Here is an 11,506-nt window from a genome sequence, read left to right on the forward strand (position 1 = left end):
CGGTGGACGTGATACTACATCACACCTACTATTTATGGTCTCTTTACTCATTCAATCTTTAGTACAGTGATCACATTGGCTAACTCAGGGAGGTCTTGCTTGTTTGCTTGTCAGCAGGGGGAATGAAAAAAGTACGGAAACCAGAGGGGCAAATTTCAATTGACCTCAGCTGGCCTTGGTGGAGGAGTCGTGTTATGGAAACTTAGTGAAGTAAATCTAACCCGATGACTGTTTTTTCGGTCCGAAACCAGGATGTTGTTTAAACAGATGGTTTGTTTCATTGGTTAGTTAATTTGTTTGAGTAGAGTTGGCAAATTCATTTGTTCCACTGAGTTACATGACTAGTTTTTCAAGGTTGTAACGTAAACAGCCATTTGTTTGGTTTAGTTGTTTAATTTGTTTGAGTTTGGTATTTGGCTGATTTGTAGGCTGAAGTTAGTAAATTGCTAGTTAGTTAATTAGTTGCTAAGCTTGTTTATTGATGTTTGTTGGCCTTTGTTTGTTTGAGGTAGTTAGTTGGCTTATTTGTTTGTTTGAGCTATTTGTTTGCATATTTGGTGAATTCTTCTGGTTTGGTAGTTGGCTAGTTGTTTTTTTTCCCCAAAGTAAACTGGTTACTTTGTGTTAGTTAGCTAGAGTCGCTCAATTAGCTAATCAGAGTGTACATAGCTTCATTTTTTTCTACTTTAAGTGTTCGATAGTGAACCAAAAATGGCATCTTCTTCTGTTCACCATTTTATCGGATGTTGAGAGAGCAGTGAAAAGGAGAGTTTCACTCAACAATTAAAATATATGTCACAGCTGGTGAATGTGATTTTTTTGCAACTGAAACTCAGCGCACAGTCAGCACATCAGGTTATAGACAGTTGATGAAGCACATAGCATTAAGCTGGAGCATTAGAGGTTTTCTTCAGTCACTTTTCTTTTCTTGGATTCACCCGTCGTTGACCTAGCAGGCGTCAAATAGCTCAGTAAATCACATATGCGCTTAATGTGATGCATATTTTGAGCAACCCCAAAAAATGTTTATAATCTTCAAATGTATACCGGTAATTTAAAAAACAAAATAAACTTTAAATACAAGTTAACTGAAAATGAACTATTTGCTTACCGGTATTTATTTTATTCATTTATTTTTCCCAAGTTATAGAGGGCCACATCAGACGGACGAAAGAGCCACATGCGGTGTAGAGCCGTAGGTTTCAGACTCCTTTTTAGAGACAAAGGAACATCAGACAATCAAGCAATTCTTTTCTTCATTGTGCCACAAAAAAGGACCTAATGGAAACAAAAGAGTGCACTGAACTGAGGATGTTCAATTCTTTGCTCAAAGGCACCTCAAACAGCATTCAGGGGCAGTGAACTGGTTCCTTTCCAAGCATCGCTAAATTTTGCTGAAATGCAGCTGGGTTCAGCTGTACCAGACTACCACAGAGTGATCTCAACGTGCATCTGTATCTTTTGAATCTTTCTCCGAAGTCTAACGCTGAGTTCTATGTATACGTGTCGCTAGAAAATCATGGTACGCCACAGGGTGGCGGCTGTAGATGAAAGTTCTGGAAAAGAAAACACAAAACAAAACATGTGTGGTCCATCCATCACCTCTGGATAAATGTGTGAACCCTGAAGTTAACCTCTCACAAGCACACAAGCATGTGCCACACTGCGTGCATGCACTGGCACAATTTGAAATACTACAACTCCTGGTCCTACGTTGTATTAATGCTGCAGGTATCAGAGCCACAATGGCTTGTTTGTGTTGGTTAGTTAAGGGTTAGTTGGTGAGTTTGTTTAGTTGTTTTTTTTTTTTTTTTGAGGAATTGTTCTTGAGGATGTTTGAGTTTCTTTTAATGTTCATTTTATGGAGTTATGAGCATGTTGGTAAACTCATCTGTTTTAGTTTGTGTTTAATTGTTACTGTAAGTGGTTTCACAGCGGAATTACTTGTTCATTCCAATTAGTTTGATGGTGGTGATTTTTTTTTAATTTTAAATTTGTCTTTCCAGTTTGTAAATGAAGTTATCTTGTTTGATTGCACTTAGTATTAGTTTGAATCAGTCCATTAGTTTATTGGTTGGACTTGTTTTTGCTTGAAATATTTGTTCTCTTCAGTTTGTTAGCCCCTCCATGAGCCCTCACCGTATTGTGGTGGAGGAGTTTGTGTGTCCAAAATGATCCTATGAGCTAAGTTGTTTGTGGCCGCAACCCTCGAACCCGTTGGTGGACATCAAGCTGAAGAAGGGAGTCCTATTGGGCCTTTTTGGCATTCAGGACTTCAGATAATGGGTACAGGCTGGCCAAGTGTAACGCAGCTTCACTGGTCATCGAGGCAAAAACTCGGGCGTAGGAGGAGGTCCATAAGGCCATGGAGAACGACTTCTGGACGGCTTCGAGGACATTCTGGTCCATCACCCAGTCTCTCGGGAAACAGTGCACCATCAACACTGTGTATAGTGGGGCAGCTGAAGTATCTAGGGGTCTTGTTCACGAGTGAGGGAAGAATGGAAGAACATGATGAAGTGGCTGGGGACAGGGAAGTCTGGGCTTCTCTGCTAAAGCTACTGATCCCGTGGCCCTACCCCATATAAGCAGAAGTAAATTGATGAATGGATGGATAGTTCTTAGCCTCATTTGAATTAGTTCTGAGTTTGTTCGGCAGCCTTTTTGTTTGAATTTGCGTTGTTCATCAATTGCTTCGATTATTTGATTTAGAGTTATTATCGTGGTCGTGCCACTAGATAGTTGTGACTTATGTTATGTCCCACAAAATTAGAACATTCCATAAAACGTATACAGTTCCTAATTTGGATTATATAACAAAATAAAGCCTCTTAAATTGAAAACAAACACACATAAATAATGACCCATCATGCTAAAACTATCTTGCAATGCAAAGCAGTGAATGAGTCTGTATTTGCAATGCACGACGCATCAAAAAGCCCGGTTGGTTGTGCGCGTGATATGAAAAAGCAGAGGTGGGAACTGAGAGCACGGATGCATTTCCAAGTATTACAACTCTTTATGCCATGACTGGAAGAGCACACAGCACGACAAGCAGTCAATCATTGCTTCAGTGTCAATCTTAATGCATTGCTAACTTTTGTTACTTGATCCTCTATAGCGCCATGGCTGATAACAACAACACCAACCGGAGCAGTTGCGACGTGCTAGTTGATCAGCAATCCGCTGTGGTCCTCTTCCCCATCTTCTACTCTCTGGTCTTCATCTTCAGCGTGTGCGGCAACGCTTTGGTCCTGGCGGTGATCTGCCAGAGACGGCAGAAGTTTAACTCCACCGCTGTGTACCTGCTCAACCTGGCTTTGTCGGACACCCTATTCACGCTGACACTGCCGGGAAGGATCTTTTACTACATCCGACGCTTTGACTGGCCCTTTGGTGACCTCCTCTGCAGGATGAGCACACTCCTGTTCTTTGCCAACACATACGCAGGTAAACAAGACGGACAAGGCTATTGACTATTGATACACACATCCTAATCAATTGTACTCCTAAGCCACAATGGACACCGATTTTCTACGAGCAAAACGACGAGAAACTAAATTCCACCTCTTCCGTTGTCTTGCATCAAGCACTGTTTGTAGCAAGCTGCACAAGTGTATGTGTAGGCACGCTGACTTTACTTTATTTCACCAACAACCCCAAACCACAGTTTAGTGGTGAAATGTGACTCTATTTTAAACTATGCATCAAGTCATCACAATATAAACATAAGAAAAGAAAATTTCTCTCTCTGGGGGAATGGAAACAGAAACTTTTGGGTCATAGATCATATTTGAAATCATCATTCATTCATTTTCCGATCCGCCTTATCCTCACAAGGGTCGCGGGGGGTGTTGGAGCCTATCCCAGCCGTCTTTGGGCAGTAGGCGGGGGACACCCTGAAACGGTTCCCAGCCAATCGCAGGGCACACAGAGACGAACAACCATTCGCGCTCACAATCACACCTCCGGACAATTTAGAGTGTTCAACCAGCCTGCCATGCATATTTTTGGAATGTGGGAGGAAACCGGAGTACCCGGAGAAAACCCACGCAGCCCGGGGAGAACATGCAACCTATTTGATATCATTTGATAATGATTGTTTTGCCCCTCACTTGGGAACATCACAGACATCATTTTAAATTTGTAGTAAAATGTCCAATTAATTTTAACCATGGGGACAGCGGATCTTCTTAACATAAAGCTTCTTCAAGTTGTAATATTTGGATATTGTTCACAATTTTGGGAAGAAAAATGTCCAATTTGAAATGTAAGGAAGAGGTGTGATAATCCTTTTAACCTTATGGAGTGGAAAGTCTGACACCATACAATGTTTGCAAAAATGATGCCTTTAACGACATAAGAAAAAAATTCGGTCCCACAAACAATCTCAAATTGAGCTGAAAAGTTTATTCATTTATTAAAGTTTCGGAAAACTCTGCCCCAAACATCGCACAACCCCCCTGATTTGGAGAAGTCATCCTTTAAAATGTAACCTGTACTTTTAACTTTGTACGAGTGAAAAAAATAAGTATTTTCAGATAATTGGGCTATTTCTTTCGAAAATTTGAATTTCCAGTGTCTACGACATCCTCCTTAATTCCTTTTCTCACTCAGTGTTGTAATTTGTTTCTATCTCTAAAGTTTTCAACCCAGTATTACCGGTACTTCTACCCCCAGGTATCGGCTTCATGACCTGCATCAGTCTGGATCGCTATGTGGCCGTGGTGCACCCTCAGCGGTTGCGCGGTCTGCGGCAGGTCAAGATGGTCCGCCGGGTCTGTTGCTTGGTTTGGGCTCTGGTGTCGGCTCAGGTTGCTCCTCTGCTGTTCCGCAGCATGCTTCAGTATCACAAGGGCAGACGGACCTGCATGGAGTACTTCAACCTCGGTAGTTCCCAGTGGATGCCGCACTTCCTGCTCCTGGCCTGTGTCGTCTCTTTCTGCTGCCCGCTCGCTGCCATCCTGGCCTCCTACGCCAGCGTCCACCTGAAGCTGCGGGCGGCAACCAAGCGGAACTCAGTGTCGAGAAGGAACCAACGGGCCAACGGCATTATTCTCCTCATCCTCCTCACCTTCATCTTGTGCTTCAGCCCGTACCACCTCAACGTGATGCAGTTCATGTGCCAAAGAATGCACCATGAGGTCTCGTGTGAAGAGCTGAGGGGCTTCAAGATATCCTCCCAGGTAGGACATCACTTGAGTGACCGTCTTCTTAATAATATTTAGTTCAATATTCAGTGAACCTACATTTTGGCGGATACATTCTAAAACCACCCTCTATAGCATAGGTGTCAAACTCAAGGATCAGGGCTTGATCTGGCCTGCCACAACATTTTATGTAGTCCACAGAAGCAAATCAAACATGTCAACTTCCATGATGCATGCTAAAATCTGTTCCAAAATTTCAAATCCTCATTTGTAATAAATCAGAAAGATATTGTAAGCCTTGTTTTGTTACCAAACCCGTCATTACAGTAACTTAAACAATAGTTGAATAAACCGTAATTCTTGACTTCTTTACATTGCTTCCGTCATAATGGCCCTCCAAGGACAAACGGTTGTTTTTTTTTTGTTTTTGTTTTTTTTTAGAGAATAGCTGAAGTCAGCCTCCACAGAAATGTTGGTGAATTTGTGAATGGTGATTTGAAAACAGGCAGTGAATCACTGCACATGATAATGTTGTATAAGACAAAGTATCAAGACATTGACTGGATCTGACAGTGCACTGTCCAATGCGAAATCGCCACTACATATAGTAATATTGATATTCTTGTTCCAGATTACCGTCTCGCTCATGAATTTCAACTGCTGCTTGGACCCAATCATCTACTTCTTTGCCATTAAGACGTACAAGAAGCAAATGTTGAGCCTCATGGGCCACCTGTGGGCTTCCTCCAACACCACCTCATCCACGACAGCTGAGAACAGCAGCAGCAACAGCTGAGAAATCAACACAGCGTAATCCATCAAACAAACATTTAATTTCTATACTGTAGTTTGGCTGCACCCCAATATTTGATTAACTCATATTTTTAGTGTCTTCTTTGTTATGTATAGATTGCAGAACTTTCTGGTTAAAGAAGTTTTGAGTGCATTTGTGACGAAATTAAATACAATTTAAACACATCTGTCACCCTCCTTACCTGTTTCAGCTACATCAGAAGGGCAAAACACTTCTCAGTAAGAGGCGTTCCTGTGAGTGTGGGAGGCTTGTGGTGAATGCCAATGCCACTTCCTCATGCATTGTTCCTGTACACTCTCACGCACAAGTGTGTGTGTGTGTGTGTGTGTGTGTATGTGTGTGTGTGTGTTTGTGTGTGTATTACCCGGTTCGATTTCAGCTCCGGACTTCCTGTGTGGAGTTTGCATGTTCTCCCCATGCATGGCAGGGTGATTGAACACTCTTTAAGTGTCCCTAGGTGTGAGTGTGAGCGCAGATGGTTGTTCATCTCTGTGTGACCCGCGATTGGCTGGCAACCGGTTCAGGGTGTCCCCCACCTACTGCCCGAAGACGGCTGGGATAGGCTCCAGCACACGCCTTATGAGGATAAAGCAGATCGGAAATGGATAAATTCAACGTGGCATTTTTTTTCAGTGTACCCTGCCAACCCTGACTGCACATCCCTGCATGTAAATATAATTTGCCAAAGGCCTTCAGAATCCCAAGTGCTCACATTGAACACAGACAAACAGATCATTGAAATGGTTGTTAATCATTTTAACCCATAAGATTTTCAGATTCATCACTCTACTGAAAGAAAATGTACACTTTAGGATGATCGGCCAACCAAGATGGTTGCGGGCTGGCTTGTTTACATAGATTTTTTTGGGGGCATTTTGAGAGCTTAAGAACACTACATCTGGCTTACACAGAGGCAGGAGGTCTGCTGTGTCTGTGGTGAGTTTTTTCATTTAAAGTTTCTTGTATTAACTGCAAGCTGCTTGCAGCTCTCACAAAGCCTGTGAACGTCAAACAAAGCTGCAACACCTGCTCTCAGCCAGAAGATGGCACTGTTTCGCCAAATACTGCTTCCATCTCCAAGAGGAACTTTTGTCTGCACCGTTATTCATTTATTTATCACTTTTCTGTACCAATTGTGTTCATAGAGTCGTGGGTGACAAGAAATCTGTTCCAGATAACTTTGGACTTGTTCACAGCCAAGTATAGAGCACATACTGGGGTCGGCAAGCCACGGCTCTTTCATCTTTATGTTGCGGCACTGCGTAGCTCGGAAAAATGTCCGACAGATGTGGATGGTATTGGTCTCAGAAACGTCAATCACTTCTGTTATGGTCTCTGACTGTACACTAGGTGTAAGTGTTGCTATAAAAATACTGTCAAGATGAAAAAGGAAGGAGAGCAGTTCTATAATGGCGACTATCGTGAGTTGTATGAACTCGTCTTGTGCTGTTAAGAGCCTGTTGAGACAATACAGTGTTTGGCTACACTCTGGCCTTGTTATTTTGCCTCCCGACACCACAACCACTTTCTTCAGACCTTGTGCAATTTCGGTGATCAGCATTCGATTTCTTCAGAGAGGCTTGCGAGCACTTGACGTGTCAGCAGGCAGATTTGACAGGCGGCATTCGAAGAAAGTCCAGCGATAGCAGAACTGCACAGTATCTCAACAAAGTATTTTATTTCTGTTTGTTTGTTTAATTGTCGTTAACAAATGTTTTGAGGTGCCACATATGTTTTTATTGCACAGCAAACAACATGGCGTGATTATCAAGGAGAAAGCAGATTGCCCTGGCTGCTGCAGTTACAATATGTTATAATGATATTAAGAGAGGAAACTGGTAAGAAATAGAGAGAGTGTGGATATTTGATAGGCAATAGTTATGAATGATCAATCACCCCATTCATTGACTGCACTTTGGCAACAGAGCCTCTCCACACTTTGCTTTTTAGCCACGTACATATGAAACTATGAATAAAATATGATAAAATATATCGTATATGCTGTGTAGATAAAGCTTGGCGGTGGCGAGTTGGATCTCCCTTTGTACTTTGAAATGTTAGTTTTATTGTGAAAGCTCATATGGCATGACATGCTATTTTTGATTTGCCGTGACATCGACATTGCAAAGTCATTCATCTGCAATTCCCAACAAAACTAGTTGCCGACGGTTGGCCACGTATCATGTTAGACCCCAGAAAGATTATTCCTATTTCCAATTTACCCGAAATCTTTCGAGATCAGAGCAATTCCAGTGTGTTTGATTGACACGTCAAAGTATTGATTGAACAATGTTTCATATTGTGGCAGATTTCCACTATTTTGCTCACCACGTTTAATAGTGAGATGGTGTAAAAATACGAGAAATACCATTCAGAATGACACAGCGCGGTAAACCACCGCAAAATGCTGCCAATCAATATATTGCATATTCATTAAAAAAACAAAACAAAACAAAAAAAAACATAAATCAACATTAATTTGCTTTTACAAAGATTTAATTTTTGAAGCAGTTCTTGTTTATGATCTCATTAAATTGTAAAAGAAATGAACCTAGTTTTGATGGCTAATTAACATTTAGATTTTTGTCTTCAACGTAAGATATTTATTGCTTTGTTTTTCTTTTCCATTTTAATTCATTTGAGGGATTAATACAAATTCCCACCAGTCTGCTGAGAGTTTTGAGGTGTCGTTTTGTTCGAAGCAAGGAGCAAGCCACAGTCGTTTCCTGTGCAAATACTGCAATCTTATCTCAACCGCATGCTGAACAAATCAGCTTGGTGTCACACTTGTTTATCTGTGCACTGCACTCACCAATGTCAGAGTGATGTCATTAATAGCAATAACGGTGACGCACTGAGACGAGATCATGAGGTTCCTTTCAAACGCACATGATCACGGCTTCTTATTTGCACAATGATGTGTTTACACATTTCCTAGTATTTCTTTCTTTCTCTGATTCCTTTTCATATATCCTGTTTGACCAATGGAGAGCAGCACTGATTGCAAAAGCTACTACTTTATTTTATTTGTTAACGACATGTTTTAAGGTGTAAACACTGTAATGGTAACCAGCCAACTTGACCTTGGTTGACTTGTGCTTCACTTCTGAAACCGAGTGACAAGTGCCTGCTATTTTCTTCCCTGTAGATCAAGGGTGTCAAACTCATTTTTGGCGCAGGCCACATGTTAGTTACCGTTTCATTTGGAGGGCCATTATGACTGAAACCATAAAAAGAAGTCAAGAATAACTGTTGATTCAACTATTGTTGAAGTTACTATCATGAGGGGTTTGGTAACAAGAAAATGCTTAGAATATATCTCTTACTTATTAGATATGAGAATTTAAAATTTTGGTAGACATTTTAGAAAGGATCATGGAAGTTGACATCTTTGAGCTGCTTTCACGGGCCATATAAAATGATGTGGTAGGCCAGATCTGGCCCCAGGACTTTGTGTTTGACACGTGCTGCAGATGGACAATATAGTTGCACATTTTGCCAACTTCCTTTCCGCATGATTAAAATCCCTCATGACGAGCATCTGATCATATTTGAGCCTGATATCGGCAAGAAGATTTGAAAAGTCATTTTTAAAAATTATATGGCATTTTAAAAATTGTATGGATTTAGGAGGGCGGTAAAGCATGGGGATAGCACAGCCTACTTCAAAGAAATTCGCTTCAAAGCTAGTGATTGATGAGAAACTCACCTCTTGGTTCAACTCATCCTGCCAAGGTATATGGGATTCGGTAGCTCCATTAAAAACTGTGCTGTCAAAACCTACACCTGAGCCTTGGTATAACGACAGAACTCGCGTAGCTAAGCAAAAGCGCCGTAAAGCCGAACCTAAGTGGAAAGAAAGATAAGCTGCAGGTCTCTGATCAAATCTGGAACGACTGCTGATGTAACTATCAGATCACAGTTAAAGAGATCAAAAGAGAACATTTATCAAACCTAATTCAGGCTAACCGTCAAAACTACTATTTAAAACTATTGATTCTGGACTTATACCCCTCAGCCTATTTGCTCAGACTCCTCACCCGAAATGTGCAATAGATTCCTTCAGTTTTTCTTTCTACAGCTAGGACTCAAATACCACAATTGTCCATGTTCTGTGTTCAGCTGTGTTAAATTTGAACGAGGTTGTGTTTGCCATAATTTCTTTGGCGGGTCCAATCAATCACGTATTGATTGATCACACAAATCATGACATGACACCCGATCAGCGATTTTGCACAGATGAGAGCATCTGTGGGAAAAAAGATGCATTAAAATGAATAGATTTCGACAGAGGATTTCCTTTGACAAGTGTCTCTCTCACAACTTCCTTTATTACATACAGGATGGGAACAGTAAAGATGAGCATGAAATGCTCCGAGGAATGTCCTCCCATTCAATTTGTCATCACGAGCATCATAACTTGTTGCGTGTTGAAAAAGCGAAAGGCGGGAGCAGTGTGAGAACATAGTTGGTGACTTTTCCTCTGGCATTGTTTGGTAAAAATAGCGCAGGCGGCACAGCGGGCCATGCGCGGCCTGTCAGCAAGGGGCATGACCGTCGGAGAGGCCCCCGGTGAGTCACAAGCTCACGTCTCGGCCATGAGGAAGTCGAAACGCTTCCTCTGCCTCTCCGCCGGACTTGTTTTGAACAAACGACTGTTGCACTCATTAGTGCAGAGAATAGTCCGTCTACATTTGTAAGGGCTAAACAAAACAGTCCCTCCCATTTCCCAAATTGTACTATGTCAGATTATCTTGATTTTGGGGCGAATGGCATCCGGGGTTATGAAAAAAAACACCCGCTCATACTCACTAACTAGTTTATAGGTACCCCTGCAAAATGTATTAAAAGAAAAAAAACAAAACAAAAAACACCGCAAGAACTGCAGCAAAAAAGTCAAAATTTTAACAACCACATTGCTAAACACATAAACACTTCAACTTCAATCATTATTAGTGATATTGAAAGAGCGTTCGTAACCCTCAGTTGAAATTGATTCAGCGAAAAAGCATGTTAATAACTAAGCTTGACTTCTCGTACCACATGACGACAAGTTATTACACCGCTGGCCAATAAATAAAGTGCTTCACAGGCGAAAGCCCATTTACCACGACCCCCTGCAAAAGTTTGGACATCACACCGTGTCAAATAACCACCTTTGTGTGTGGTTTAAAATGAATATTATTTGAAACAGAAGTGACTCATGGATGTGAAAATCACAGCTAGTAATGTTGTTGAACAATACACCCATACTTCAAAATATTATATAAATGCTCAAAAGCACTTGAACATTATATCAAATTATCATGTTTTGTTGGGGGAAAATGGTGTCTCAGTGATTGCCAAGGTGTGTTTTGTTTCCATTTTCACTTTTTTTTTTTACATTTATTCACAAAGGCGGATGTACAGAGGCAGTTTCCATTTTAAAATAGCACACCCATAAAAATTATTTGATCAGAATACTGATCTTACGTGACTGAACTCATTTTTAGAGGTCCATCAGGAAAGGGACGGGCCAGCAGTGCTCATGTTTCCTGGCGTA

The 11,506-nt window shown here is 41.3% G+C and overlaps 1 protein-coding gene and 1 long non-coding RNA gene across 2 annotated transcripts; one reads left to right on the top strand and one right to left on the bottom strand.

The window, feature by feature from the left end:
* Positions 1-1,116: 1,116 nt before the first annotated feature.
* On the bottom strand, positions 1,117-4,779 carry LOC109523381 (uncharacterized). Its single transcript, XR_002169752.1, has 3 exons — positions 4,697-4,779; positions 3,150-3,265; positions 1,117-1,556 (listed from the first exon to the last, which is right to left on the bottom strand). It is a non-coding gene; the product is annotated as an uncharacterized LOC109523381 (long non-coding RNA).
* LOC109523380 (G-protein coupled receptor 183) lies at positions 2,825-6,128 on the top strand. The gene is made up of 3 exons (XM_019882515.1): positions 2,825-3,450; positions 4,681-5,186; positions 5,782-6,128. The coding sequence occupies exons 1-3, from the start codon at positions 3,126-3,128 to the stop codon at positions 5,944-5,946; spliced, it is 996 nt and encodes a 331-aa protein (XP_019738074.1). The 5' UTR covers positions 2,825-3,125; the 3' UTR covers positions 5,947-6,128.
* Positions 6,129-11,506: the final 5,378 nt, after the last annotated feature.

The sequence above is a fragment of the Hippocampus comes genome, unplaced genomic scaffold, assembly GCF_001891065.2.
Source record: "Hippocampus comes isolate QL1 unplaced genomic scaffold, H_comes_QL1_v1.1 scaffold111, whole genome shotgun sequence".
Taxonomy (NCBI): Eukaryota; Metazoa; Chordata; class Actinopteri; order Syngnathiformes; family Syngnathidae; genus Hippocampus; species Hippocampus comes.